This window comes from Somniosus microcephalus, chromosome 6 (genome assembly GCF_052327205.1).
Source record: "Somniosus microcephalus isolate GS21.2 chromosome 6, FLI_Smic_1.0, whole genome shotgun sequence".
Lineage (NCBI taxonomy): Eukaryota > Metazoa > Chordata > Chondrichthyes > Squaliformes > Somniosidae > Somniosus > Somniosus microcephalus.
This window is the reverse complement of record NC_140992.1, coordinates 135,825,537-135,839,874: the sequence shown is the minus strand read 5'-3', so window position 1 is coordinate 135,839,874 and position 14,338 is coordinate 135,825,537. Positions and strand designations below refer to the sequence as shown.

Below are 14,338 nucleotides of genomic sequence, written 5' to 3'. Positions count from 1 at the left end.
ATAATCACTCAACTGGCAGTTTGGTGGAATGCTTTCCAGTGCATTTTAAAAAGTTAGTTTCTTACCATTTCACACCAGTCGCCACAGAATTAGGGTACATTCAGTAACCCACAGCATCTCTCACACCATGAAGCATGCTTTTTGTTGAACCTTCTGCAGCGCTCATGAACTGCACATTATTGAATTTCAGTCCTAGAACACCACTGCAATCAAATTATCCCAAGTGCATGACTAAACTTCAGGTGTAAAATTTCAGAAGTAAATTTCCAGTGAATGATCACTTACAACTAAAGAGCACAACTGTAGAAAGAACAGCCTGTTGCTGGAGGGCTACTCCACAGAATGCAACTCACTGCACCACAGCTAGACAGAACACAAGTCTGTGTGTCTGATTCCTCACACATTAAATTCCTGATTTCAATCAGATTAGCTCAGGGCAGTTACTATGTGGGAGCCAAGCATAGAAAGAAAAAAACAAAACTACAAGGTCAATCACACTGTTGTAATAGAGCCTGTCCACCTGCTGAGATTAAAGAGTCACTTGTCTTCTGCCTGAGCGCTATTAACATCCCAGGCAGATCATGAATGGGTGCGCAAGAAGTAAATGGAGTAGCAAGGCTATCAATAGTCACAAGTGCTGGGGAAGTGGACCACCCCGGACTGTGAGATACCACAGTCATATATTAAGTTTTCACTGGTAATACAGAGCTCCAAAATTTTGACTTATGCAATGATTAGCCTGAAATTTCTGAATGATCCTCTAATTTGTCACAATCTGACGTACCCTTCTTTTGAGCCTCTCCCTTTCCTTCAGTGTAAGGGTGTCTGCCTTGGCGATGACAGGAACAACGTTCACTTTATTGTGTAGAGCCTTCATGAACTCCACATCCAGGGGCTTCAGTCTAAAAAAAAACCCAGATACAACAGATAATTGGAGAGTTTGCTGACAGGCCATTTTAAGCACTTCTGACATGGCTCATAATCTGAGCTTTCCTGCGTTTGTCTTATTTAATTACATGTGTGGTGAACTGAAGGGAAAGGAGAAAAAGCAAATAAAGGAAAAATAGACTAAGTAATGGAATAAATCAGAGGAACTGAATTTTAGGGACAGAGACTGGACTCTTCCATTCTCACCTCAGGAGGCTTACTGACCAGACAACCCCTCCCTCCAGAAAAACTTGGTATTAACCGTCACTAACTCGTTTCTCATGTCCTACTCGAGATTAGATGTGCCACTGCACATCACTGTAAATGTCCAATTTGGTAGTTCGGACTGTCAATAATTTGAAGCATCGCGAACACTGCAATGACTGCGAGCCACTCCTTCCATATTGCAGAGGGGCTCCTGCAACAATTCCGTGGCCAGGAGATTATATTTAATTTCCCTGAACCAGTAACTATGCTTACCCATGGCCGAAAGGAGAGATGAAATAAAAGCAGCAGTGGACCCGGTTATCAATAATGTGGCGTCTGTTCAATCCACTTTCATCGTGCAGGTAGCGCTCAAACTGTTCATCAATGTACGAAATAATTGTCTTAAAGCTGAGAAAGAGCAGAAAAACCAAATCAAACAGGCTGGACTGGGACACAAGCAAGCCTCCAACAAGAACTCACCTGGCAGTCACAGCTTTACAAGGCATCTGTAGGGGTGCTTACAGAATACAAGGTAAAACTAAATCAAAGGGAGGAACTAACTAGATTTAATACAAGTAAAATATGATAATGGGGAAAATAACAGGACTAAAGATAGACAAATCTCCAAGACTTGATTTCTACCCCAAGGTATTAAAAGAAGTAGGTGAGGAAATTGTAGATGTTCTCATCATGATCTCTGAAAACTCTACATTTAGGAATTGTCCCCTTAGATTGGCAACTTTCAATGTCACTACACTATTTAAGATGGGCAAGAGATAAACTAGAAAATTATAGGCCTATTAGTTAAAACAACTGTCGTGGGGAAGTTAATAGAATCTGTTATTCGGGACACAGTGACTAAGCACTTCGACAAACGAACTGGCTAGAGAGAGCCTGATGCACCATCAATTACTCAAAAGACTGAGGTTGAGCGAGTAACAATCAGGCTTTTATTAACTAAAGAATGAAGGTCTTGTCTCGAGTGGTCGACCCGTCCAGAATACTAAGGGACTGGGAGGTAGTCACTTATATACCTGGAATAGTGGGAGGAGTCAGCCGAGGCATGTCCAGACCTGTACCTAGTGGAATACACATACAGACACAGACAGGTATAACAGTGGTTTACCACATTCACCCCTTGTTTAAAAATGAGTCCGGCGGGGTGAAGTGTATTAAAAGTTCGTGTATTGGAGTCTCTCCGGAGGTCTTGTCTGCCGCTGTGATCGACGTGGCGACGGCAGGGGTGGTGGAGCTTCCGGCGTCGCGTCCCGTGTAGGCTGGGGCCCTGGAGTGTAGTCCTCGTGGGTGACGGTCCAAGGCGAGCCGGCTGCTGGGGTTGGATATCGGGTGGTGGGGGGTGGTGGTAATGGGTAGTGGGTTACAGCGGTCCCCGAGGGTGCGAGGTCTCGTATGGAGACTGTGTCCTCCCGCCCGTCCGGGTACGCAATGTAAGCGTACTGGGGGTTGGCGTGGAGGAGGTCGACCCTCTCGACCAGGGGGTCCGTTTTATTGGCCCTCACGTGTCTTCTCAGTAGTACCGGCCCTGGGGACGTCAGCCATGGCGGTAACGATGTCCCCGATGTGGACTTCCTTGGGAAGACAAACATTTTCTCATGAGGGGTGGCATTGGTGGCAGTGCAGAGCAGTGACCGAATCGAGTGGAGCACATCGGGGAGCACCTCCTGCCAGCGGGAGGTCGGAAGGCCCCTCGACTTTAAGGCTAGTAGGGCGGCCTTCCAAACTGTTGCATTCTCTCTTTCCACCTGTCCGTTCCCCCGGGGGTTGTAACTGGTGGTCCTGCTTGTGGCTATACCCCTAGCGAGCAGGTACTGGCGGAGTTCGTCGCTCATAAACGATGAGCCCCGGTCGCTATGGATATAGCCGGGGAAACCGAACAGGGTGAAGAGGCTGTTCAGAGATTTAATGACCATGACACTGGTCATGTCCGGGCAGGGGATAGCGAACGGGAACCGGGAGTACTCGTCAATGATGTTGAGGAAGTACACATTGCGGTCGGAGGAGGGGAGAGGCCCTTTGAAATCGACGCTCAGGCGTTCGAAAGGGCGAGTGGCTTTTATCAGGTGGGCTCTGTCTGGTCTATAAAAGTGCGGTTTGCACTCAGCGCAGACTTGGCAGTTCTTGGTCATGGTCCTGACCTCCTCGATGGAGTAAGGCAGGTTGCGGGCCTTGATGAAGTGGAAGAACCTGGTGACCCCCGGGTGGCAGAGGTCATTGTGGAGGGCCCTCAGCCTATCGATCTGCGCACTGGCGCAGGTGCCACGCGATAGGGCATCTGGGGGTTCATTGAGCTTCCCAGGCCGGTACAAGATCTCGTAATTGTAGGTGGAAAGTTCGATTCTCCACCTCAAGATCTTGTCATTTTTGATTTTGCCCCTCTGCTTGTTGTTGAACATAAAAGCAACTGAACGCTGGTCAGTGAGCAGGGTAAATCATTTTCCGGCCAGGTAGTGCCTCCAATGACGCACAGCCTCCACGATAGCCTGGGCCTCCTTCTCGACCACGGAGTGTCTGGTCTCCGGGCCCTGGAGGGTTCGTGAGAAGAATGTTACAGGTCTCCCCGCCTGATTAAGGGTGGCGGCCAGAGCGAAGTCGGACGCATCGCTTTCCACCTGGAAGGGGATGGATTCGTCCACTGCGTGCATGGTGGCTTTGGCAATGTCTTCCTTGATACGGTGGAAGGCTAAGCGGGCCTCTGCCGTCACAGGAAAAGAGGTGGACTTGATCAGCGGACGGGCTTTGTCTGCATAGTAGGGGACCCACTGAGCGTAGTAGGAAAAAAACCCTAGGCACCTCTTCAGAGCTTTTAGGCAGCGGGGCAGTGGGAGTTCCATAAGGGGACGCATCCGGTCCGGGTCGGGACCGATGACCCCGTGTTCCACAACACAGCCAAGGATGGCGAGGCGGTCTGTGCGGAATATGCACTTTTCCTTGTTATATGTCAGGTTCAGGAGTTGGGCAGTGCGGAGGAATTTCTCGAGGTTTGCGTCATGGTCCTGCAAGTCATGGCCGCAGATGGTCACATTATCTAGGTAAGGGAAAGTGGCCTGCAGCTCATTTTGATCGACCATCCGGTCCATCTCCCTTTGGAAGACGGAGACCCCGTTGGTAACGCCGAAGGGAACCCTAAGGAAGTGATAAAGGCGGCCGTTTGCCTCAAAAGCAGTATACTGGCGGTCTTCAGGGCTGATGGGGAGCTGGTGGTACGCTGATTTCAGGTCAATGGTCGAAAAGACGCGGTACTGCGTGATCTGGTTGACCATGTCAGCTATGCGGGGGAGTGGGTAGGCATCCAGCAGGGTGTAGCGGTTTATTGTTTGGCTGTAGTCGATGACCAGGCGTTGTTTCTCGCCGGTCTTAACGACCACAACCTGGGTTCGCCAGGGGCTGGAGCTGCCCTCAATAATCCCCTCCTTCAGGAGCCGTTCCACTTCGGTTTTGATGAAAACCCTGTCCCCGGCACTGTATCGCCTGCTCTTTGTGGCGATGGGCTTACAGTCGGGGGTGAGGTTAGCAAACAGTGGGGGGGGGGGGGGGGGGGGGGAGGTGGGACTCAGTGTGGAGAGGTTGCATCTGGTGCGCAGCGGGCAATTTGGAGGCTGCTGGCTGCGGACTGTGAGTGGGGGGGAGGGGGCCACCGTACGCCATCGTAACGCTTTTGAGGTGGCACTGGAAATCCAACCCCAGTAGAACGGCAGCGCAGAGGTCGGGCAGGACCAGGAGTTTAAAATTATTGAACACAGTCCCGTCTACTACTAGTGTCACCACGCAGTAGCCGCCAATGTCCGCTGACTGGGACTCGGAGGCCATAGAAATCTGCTGGTGCGCAGGCAGGACTGGGAGAGCGCAACGCCGCACCGTGTCGGGGTGGATGAAGCTCTCTGTGCTCCCGGAGTCAAAAAGGCAGTTTATTGCATGGCCGTTTACCTTAACGTCCATTTTGGACCGAGCTAGCTGGTGCGGTCTCGTTTGGTCCAGCGTCACAGAGGCCAGCGTAGGGGTCGGTGGGTCGCTGCGAGTATCAGATGGGGGGGGGGGGGGGGGTTGGCGGTCTGCTGCGTCCCGGCTGGTGTCCAAGATTGCGGCGTCCATGATTCCCATGTGGCTGGAGTCGTCCAAGATGGTTGCTGCTGCGGTGGTTCGCACATGGCTGGGGAGGCCCAAGATGGCGGCCCGCACGGCCCACACGCGGCGCTGTTGGGGGCCCAAGATGGCGGCTCGCACGGCCCACATGCGGCGCTGCTGGCGTTCGGGGTGGCTTTGGCCTTGCAGACGCTGGCGTAGTGTCCCTTTTTCCCGCAGCCCGAGCAGGTCGCATTCTTCGCCGGGCAGCGCGCTCTGGGGCGTTTGGCCTGGCCACAGAAGTAGCATTTCTGGCCTTGGGATACTGCTGTCTGGCTTTGGGACACTGCTGTGGTAGTTGGGCCGTTGTTGGGCTGTGGCTGGGATGGCACGGTGCTATGGGGCTGTCCTACCGTGTCCCAGGTTGTCGTTCCCCGCGGCGTCCACGGTGCAGAGGAGTAGGCATCCATGCCCCGGAAGGCTGCGTCCAGCGTTAGTGCGATGTCGGAGGCTTTGTTGAGGGTGAGGTCACTCTGCTCCAGCAGTCGCTGTCGGGTGTAGTTGGACCTGTGGCCCGCTACAAAGGCATCCCGGATCAGTTCCTCCGTGTACTTAGTGGGCGTTACCGCCTTACACCCACAGGCCCGGCCAAGCACGGACAGTGCTTGGAGGTATTCCTCAGTCGATTCCCCAGGTTGTTGCTTGCGACTCCCCAGAAGGTGCCTAGCGTATACTTCGTTCACAGGGCGCGTGTACTGGGTCTTGAGGAGCTGGAGGGCGGCTGTGTACGAGGTCGCGTCCCGGATGACTGAGTACACTCGGTGGTTCACCTTGGAGAACAGGACAGACAGTTTGTCCGCATCCGTTTCGACTGCAGTGGAGGCAGTCAGGAATGTCTCGAAGCACGTGAGCCAGTGAGCAAACTTGGTGGAAGCGTCCGCTTCCCGACTGTCCAAGTCCAGGCATGCTGGTGTGAGGATCTTCTCCATTATAAAAAATTTAGTTAATAAAATTGATGCGCCATCAATTACTCAAAAGACTGAGGTTGAGCGAGTAACAATCAGGCTTTTATTAACTAAAGAATGATGGTCTTGTCTCGAGTGGTCGACCCGTCCAGAATACTAAGGGACTGGGAGGTAGTCACTTATATACCTGGAATAGTGGGAGGAGTCAGCCGAGGCATGTCCAGACCTGTACCTAGTGGAATACACATACAGACACAGACAGGTATAACAGTGGTTTACCACAGAGCCAGCATGGATTTGTAACGGGTAAGTCATGTCTAATGAACCTAGTTGAATTTGAGGAGGTAACTAACGTAGTAGATAAGAAAGTGTCCATGGATGTTATTTATATGGCCTTCCAGAAGGCATTTGATAGTGCTCCACATAGACTGCTAAAAAATAAGAGCTCATGGAATTAGAGGAAAATTACTGACATAGGTAGGGAATTGGTTAGGAGGTAGGAGACAGAAGAGTAGGTATAATGCATATGTACTCCAATTGGCAGGATCTGAATAGTGGCATGCCCCAGGGATCTGTGCTGGGGCCTCAGCTTTTCACTATATTTATAAATGACTCAGATGAAGGAATAGAGAGCCATATAACCAAGTTTGCTGATGACAAGGGGCTGAATGGCCTACTCCTGTTCCTATATTATCCTCCAAGTCCATCACAGTGTTAATTGTAAGGTTCTGGACGATCCTATATAACTTTAAAAAACCATAAACAAACCCTTGAGCGACTTGAGAAATAGGAGAACAAGCATCTTTAGTGAAATTAATAGGTTTGATCAGTTTAGGGTCCCTACTCCAGTACAACACACCCTGTATAATGTACACTGGCTACCAAAGTAATAAAAACAAACATTTATATGCCATCTTTAACGTAGAAAAACACCCCAGTGCCTCAAAGGCGCAAGAAAAAATATGGACGCAGAGCCAAATAAAAAGGTATTATACGGGGCAACCAAAGCTTGGTCAAGGAGGTGGGTCTTAAAGGAGAAGGTGTAGCTGGCTTTAAGGAAGGGGATGCCAGAAAGTGGGGCCCTATGCACCCAAAGGCCTAGGTGGGGTGAGAAGGGATTGTACAAGAGGCCAGATTCAGAGGAATGGGGAGTTCAGGGAGAGCAGGTGGGTGTAGCACCAGGAGGAAGTTACAGTGATGGGAGAGGGGAGGGGGATTTAAAGACAAAGACAAAGATGAGAATTTTAAATTTGAGGAGTTGGGGGGACCAGGAGTAGGTCTACACTTCCAAATATTCTGCAGCAGCAAGTGCTCCTAGGTATGCAGACTTTTGAGATACTTTCAGCACTGCTCAGCTGACAGAACACTAGTATCCAAAATTTAAACAAACTAATTGTTTGTTGAAACTGGGATCGCAAAACCCGCTCCAATTGAATTATTTATTATTGTAATTTACAACAGGCTGACATACCAGTCCTGGCTGTTTATGGCATCCCCATATCCTGGTGTGTCAACCACCGTCAGACGCAGCTTCACACCACGCTCTTCAATCTCTACGGTGGAAGCCTCAATCTGGACGGTTCTTTCAATTTTCTCTGAAATAAAACAGGTGCTTGTAAACCACGGTGAGATCAAAACGCTGGTATTTCATCAACTACACAATTTGGGTTTTCCCACTTCTGATTGTGTTCGAGTAACTTGGCAAGTTCTTCAGATGAGACACCCTCTAGACAGAGCTAGCTCTTTCCTGGGACTCTGCACCATCCCCAACTTGGAGGGTGGTCAAGAGATCTGCTCTTGGTTCCCTGTCAAACCTGCATCATAAACAGCCACAAGGGTGTTCAAAAGTGACCCAGGTAACATGTTTTTTTCTTGTTTCATCCTTATGAGGACATACTTGCTCCATGGATCAATGTCACAGTTGGCATCTGTATCCTGGTGAAGCACTGGGTTCAAGCCCATATCCTGCCTTTTTATGGTATAGCACACTACACATGGCCCCTGCATCAGTTGAATAACAAAGTTTACCTCTCCCTATAGGTCCTGTACTACTAAATCCAGATGAGGCACTATCTCCAGAAGTGTGCAATACCTCTTCAACTCCCAACATTCTGGGGGTTATGCTCATCCCATGACCAAAGACAAGCCAGAAAGCTAAAGGAAGCCTGGAAGAGAGACCCTAAGCTGTGTGTGTTGAGGCAGAATGGCAAGTGTTATGAATATAGACCCTCAACAAAACAGCGGCAACAAAATGCACAAAGGCCAAGTCAGGATGATGGTTTGCATTTACTACACTCCACACAAGCTCCACAAAGTTCATCTCTTGATACCAGATGAATGCTGAGGGGCTATAGCCAAAAGGCTACCTACCTTCCTATGCATATTGTGCACGTCCTGCATTCAGCCATTCTGGATAGTGGTCCAAGAGACAAGGACCGTGACCCATCTTGCAATTCCAGAGGAGCCAGCTCAATGCTTTTTGGGCTTACCTACTGGAAAGCGAGACCCACCACTCCAAAATGAGGTTAACACAGCTCATTATTAATTGCCAAAGTGAAGCACTGGCCTCAACTGAAGCACATGTAGGACACTGTCAGAATAAGTCATGTTTGGCGTCTGTCTGGAACTGGAGTAATACCAAACAATTTGATACACATTCCTGGAGGTTCACTCATCACAAATTGCCCCTCCAGCACAGTGATCTACCCACTGACCCCAACAGACATCACTGTTGAGCAGACCCTACCACTATCCTTAAACCTAATCCTCAGAAGCCAACACCAAACTAGTTGCCACAACCCTGTGACCCAAATTGCTCCCAGCTCAAGCACTGTTGAGAGTAAAATGGCTTGTGTACGCTTTTGTGAATTCAATTATGAAGAAATACATCCCCAGAACCTTACCTGCCGCGCCAGGGATAACTCTCTCAGGGTAGAGGTCAGTCAGGAAGAGGCTGTTAATAAGTGTTGATTTGCCCAGCCCAGACTCACCTGCACAGAAGACAAGCAATCACATTAAAACACATGGCCAGCCTTTTGCATTAAATAATGCATTGGACTTCATAGTTGGCATCAAAAATTCACAACTTTACCCTATTTGAGAGAAGGAAATCAAGGAACTGAAAATTTATAGTAGGAAACTATTCCAAACTCTAAAATCACAATTATATTGACAGGGTAGATGCAGAGAGATTATTTCCCCTGGCTGGAGAGTCTAGAACTAGGGGGGCATAGTCTCAGGATAAGGAGTCGACTGAGACAAGGAGGAACTTCCTTCACTCAGAGGGTTGGGAATCTTTGGAATTCTCTGCCCCAAAGGGCTGCGGATGTTGAGTCGGAGTATATTAAAGGCTGAGATAGACAGATATTTGGACTCGAGGGGAATCAAGGGATATGCGGATCAGGTTGGAAAGTGGAGCTGAGGTCGAAGATCAGCCATGATCTTATGGAATGGTGGAACAGGCTCGAAGGACTGTATGGCCTACGCCTGCTCCTATTTTTTATGTTCTTATTGGGCTGTATGGAGTGCAGTATAAAAACGGTTAGCTGTTTTCAAATCCAAGTCAGTACCTGTGGAGCTCCTTACTGGTGGCTGCAAGATTCTACACCAAATCAATGTGAAGAACATAAGAAATAGGAGCAGGAGTAGGCCAATCGGCCCCTCGAGCCTGCTCCGCCATTCAATAAGATCATGGCTGATCTGATCCTAACCGCCAATCCACTATCACAGAACCATCTCCTGAATCTAACAGAATTAGACACACGAAATAGGAGCAGGATCAGGCTACACGGCCCCTGGGCCCGCTCCGCTACCCACCGGGCCATGACCGATCCGAACCTAGACTCATGTCCAAATTCCTGCCCGCTCCCCGTAACCCTTTATTCCCTTTATTTCTAGGAAACTGTCTATTTCTGTTTTAAATTTATGTAATGATGTAGCTTCTACAGCTTTTTGGGGCAGCATATTCCACGGACCTACCACCCTCTGAGTGAAGTAGTTCCTCCTCATCTCAGTTTTGAAAGAGCAGCCCCTTATTCTAAGACTATGCCCCCTAGTTCTAGTTTCACCCATCATCGGGAACATCCTCCCCGCATCCACCCGATCCAACCCCTTCACAATCTTATATGTTTCAATAAGATCGCCTCTCATTCTTCTGAACTCCAATGAGTAGAGTCCCAATCTACTCAACCTCTCCTCATATGTCCATCCCCTCATCCCCGGGATTAACCGAGTGAACCTTCTTTGTACTGACTCGAGAGCAAGTATGTCCTTTCTTAAGTATGGACACCAAAACTGTATGCAGTATTCCAGGTGCGGTCTCACCAATACCTTGTACAACTGAAGCAATACACCTCTATTTTTATATTCTATCCCCCTAGCAATGAAAGCCAACATTCCATTGGCCTTCTTAATCACTTGCTGCACCTGCATACTAACCTTTTGAGTTCCGTGCACCAGGACCCCCAGATCCCTTTGTACATCAGTACTTTCCAGTTTCTTGCCATTAAGATAATAACTTGCTCTACGATTTTTCCTGCCAAAGTGCATAACCTCACACTTTCCAGTATTGTATTCCATCTGCCAAATCTCTGCCCACTTACTTAGCCTGTCTATGTCTCCTTGCAGGTTTTTTATGTCCTCCTCACTCACTACTTTCCCTCCCATCTTAGTATCATCTGCAAACTTTGATATGTTACACTCGGTCCCCTCCTCCAAATCATTAATATAGATTGTAAAGAGTTGGGGACCCAGCACTGACCCCTGCGGAACACCACTAGTTACTGATTGCCAGTCTGAGAATGAACCATTTATCCCAACTCTCTGCCTTCTGTTAGATAGCCAATCCTCTATCCATGCCAGAATATTACCCCCAATCCTGTGATTTTTTATCTTAAGCAATAATCTTCTGTGTGGCACCTTGTCAAATGCCTTTTGGAAGTCTAAATACACTACGTCCACTGGTTCCCCTTTATCCACCCTATATGTTACTTCCTCAAAGAACTCCAGCAAATTTGTCAAACATGACTTCCCCTTCATAAAACCATGCTGACTTTGTCCTATTAAATTATGATTATCCAGATGTCCTGTTACTGTCTCCTTAATAATGGACTCCAAAATTTTACCTACCACAGATGTTAGGCTAACCGGTCTACAGTTTCCAGCCTTCTGTCTACTGCCCTTTTTAAATAAGGGTGTTACATTAGCAGTTTTCCAGTCTGCCGAGACCTTTTAATTAATCCTGTCTCGTTACACAGGACCAGATCAAAGGTTGCTTGCCCCCTGGTCGGTTCAGTTACATACTGCTCAAGAAACCCATCCCTAATACACTCAATGAACTCATCCTCAAGGCAGCCCTGCCCAATTTGATTTGTCCAATTAATACGATAGTTAAAATCCCCCATAATTATAGATGTTCCCTTATTACAAGCCTCAACTATTTCCTGATTGATACTCCGTCCAACAGAGTTGCCACTGTTCGGAGGCCTATAGACTACGCCCACTAGTGTTTTTTTCCCCTTATTATTCCTTACCTCCACCCAAACTGTTTCATTATCCTGATCTTTCGACCCAATATCATTTCTCTGTATTACAGTGATTCCTTCCTTTATTAACATAGCCACCCCACCTCCCCTTCCTTCCTGCCTGTCCTTCCTGATCGTTAAATAACCTGGTATGTTTAATTCCCAGGCATTGTCACCCTGCAGCCATGTTTCTGTAATGGCCACAAGATCATACCCATATGTAGTTATTTGTGCCATTAACTCGTCTATTTTGTTACGAATGCTACGTGCACTCAGATAGAGAACTTTCAAATATGTTTTGTGACACTTAGTTCCTGCTTTTGCCCTTTTTATTACTTTACCTTTTACTCCATACCATCTGCCCCTTCCTGACACGCTCTGGTTTTCAATTTCCCCACTGCTACCTAAGTCTATGACCTTCTCTGTTGTCATTTTTATTATTTGCTCTCTAGGAACCTCCCCCCCACTAGTTAGTTTAAAGCCCTCTCTACAGCCCTAGTTATATGATCCGCCAGGACTCTAGTCCCAGCACTGGCCAAGTGAAGCCCGTCCCAACGGAACAGCTCCCTCCTGCCCCAGTACTGGTGCCAGTGTCCCAGGAAGCAAAACCCATTTCTCCCACACCAGTCTTTGAGCCACGCATTTAACTCTCTAATTTTATTTGTCCTAGCCAAATTCGCTCGTGACTCAGGTAATAATCCAGAGATTATTACCCTTGTGGTTCTGCTTTTTAATTTGGCCCCTAGCTGCTCAAACTCCCTCAGCAGAACCTCCTTCCTTGTCCTATCTATGTCGTTGGTACCAACATGGCCGACGACAACTGGATCCTCCCCCGCCCACTCCAAGTTTCTCTCCAGCCCAGAGGAGATGTCCTTAACCCTGGCACCGGGCAGGCAACACAGCCTTCGGGACTCTCGCTCTCGGCTGCAAAGGACTCTATCTATCCCCCTAACGATACTATCCCCTACCACTACAACATTTCTTTTAACTCCCCCCACTTGAATGGCCCCCTGCTCCACGGTGCTGTGGCCAGGTTGCTCATCCTCCCCGCAGTCCCTGTTCCCAACCTCACAGGGAGCAAGAGCCTCGAACCTGTTGGACAAGTGCAAGGGCTGCGGCTCCTCCAACACTACCTCCTGGATCCCCGTACCTGCCTCACTTCTAGTCACACCATCCTGACCCTGGCCACGGACTACATCTGAATTAATTAATCTAATTGGTGTGAATACCTCGTGATACACAGAGTCCAGGTAACTCTCCCCCCTCCCTGATGTGTCTCAGTGTTTGAAGCTCGGACTCCAGCTCTTCAACACGGAGCCGGAATTCCTCGAGCAGCCAACACTTACTGCAAATGTGATCACCGTGAGCATCAATGGTGTCCACCAGCTCCCACATATTGCAGCAGCACCACATCACCTGATCTCCCATTCTATGTAATTAATTAAATTTATTAATATTATTCTTAAATACCCACAAGGCCTGCTTTTTACAAGCTAAGTGGTGAATTATTTAAAATTAAAACATTTTTTCCACAGGTTTATTATTTTTAAATACTTGAAAGGTAGATTTATTTTTAGCCCCGTTAGAAAATGTAATTAATTTTTTCCAAAATTTAAATTGTTTAAAAGTTATTTCATGTAATTTATAGTTTATTTTAAAAATGTGATTAAAAAAATGTATTTGAAGATTTAGTGATTTTTGGGGCTTATAGTATTTATAGGTTCCTGTCAGACTTATGAATGGAGCATTCCCTGCTCCGATTGGCTCCCCATGGCCCACGTGATCCCAGGGGACGCATCGAACTAACTGCGCCCCTGGGATACGCAAGCACTGCGCGCCGGCAGTTGGAGGCGGCCCAGGATTGGAATCCCACGTGGGCCCACAGCTCAACGGCCGGCGCGGTAGGTAAGTGCAGGTCGGGGGCTTGCACCCGCGGGAAGCCCCCGACCCGAATTTCAGGGCCATTATAAAATTGGCCATAATGGAACACTAATCGTCAAACTCACTCAAAGACTACAAAAGGTGGTTGGTTTAGAAACTAGAAGGGTCATAATGGTGCTCCTCTGCATTGGGTGCCAAGGCTTGCTGTTGGGAAAAAGTAACACAGATTACCTGAATGAAGCCCATGCTATACCAGACCTCGATGCACTTTAAAAGAACCGTGTAGAGGGAGCTATATCTTGTATATAAACCAGTAATCACATATCTTCCTTTGATGCCTCGTGATGCAGGGTATAGCTCCCTCTACATGTTCTTTAAAGAACATATCCCAGTCTTAGACAAGACACGAGCAGTAAAGAGAGATAAAACCCAATCATTGATACACATAGGAAACTTGCAGACTGGGTATTTCAGAGGCAAATGAACTTCAACCTAGATAAATGTGAGGTGATGCACTTTGGTTGGGAAAATAGTATCACCACCTACACCTTAGAAAATAAAAAACTGAATGGGGTAGAAGAGCAAAGGGATCTAGGGATGCAGGTGAACAAATAATTAAAAGCAGTATCGCAGGTCAGCAAAGCAATTAAAAATACTGATGAAGCACTGGGATTTATTTCCAGGAATATAGAATTCAAAAGTAGTGAAGTTATGTTAAACTTGTATAGGACCCTGCTCAGGCCACACACACACACC

The 14,338-nt window shown here is 48.0% G+C and overlaps 2 protein-coding genes across 9 annotated transcripts in view; both read right to left on the bottom strand.

Moving 5' to 3' along the window:
- thap4 (THAP domain containing 4) overlaps positions 1-14,338 on the bottom strand; it is a 410,225-nt gene that overhangs the window by 210,170 nt on the left and 185,717 nt on the right. The window lies entirely within an intron of this gene.
- LOC147116101 (septin-2) overlaps positions 1-14,338 on the bottom strand; it is a 105,838-nt gene that overhangs the window by 30,327 nt on the left and 61,173 nt on the right. For 7 of the 8 annotated variants that reach the window (XM_085990829.1, XM_085990832.1, XM_085990828.1 and 4 more), the window contains 4 exons: positions 9,083-9,169; positions 7,651-7,774; positions 1,408-1,542; positions 785-902 (listed from right to left, as the gene is read on the bottom strand). In XM_085990829.1, coding sequence (XP_085846955.1) covers positions 785-902; positions 1,408-1,542; positions 7,651-7,774; positions 9,083-9,169 — 464 coding nt within the window. The remainder of the gene's footprint in view (positions 1-784; positions 903-1,407; positions 1,543-7,650; positions 7,775-9,082; positions 9,170-14,338) is intronic. The other variant, XM_085990834.1, reaches the window with a different exon arrangement.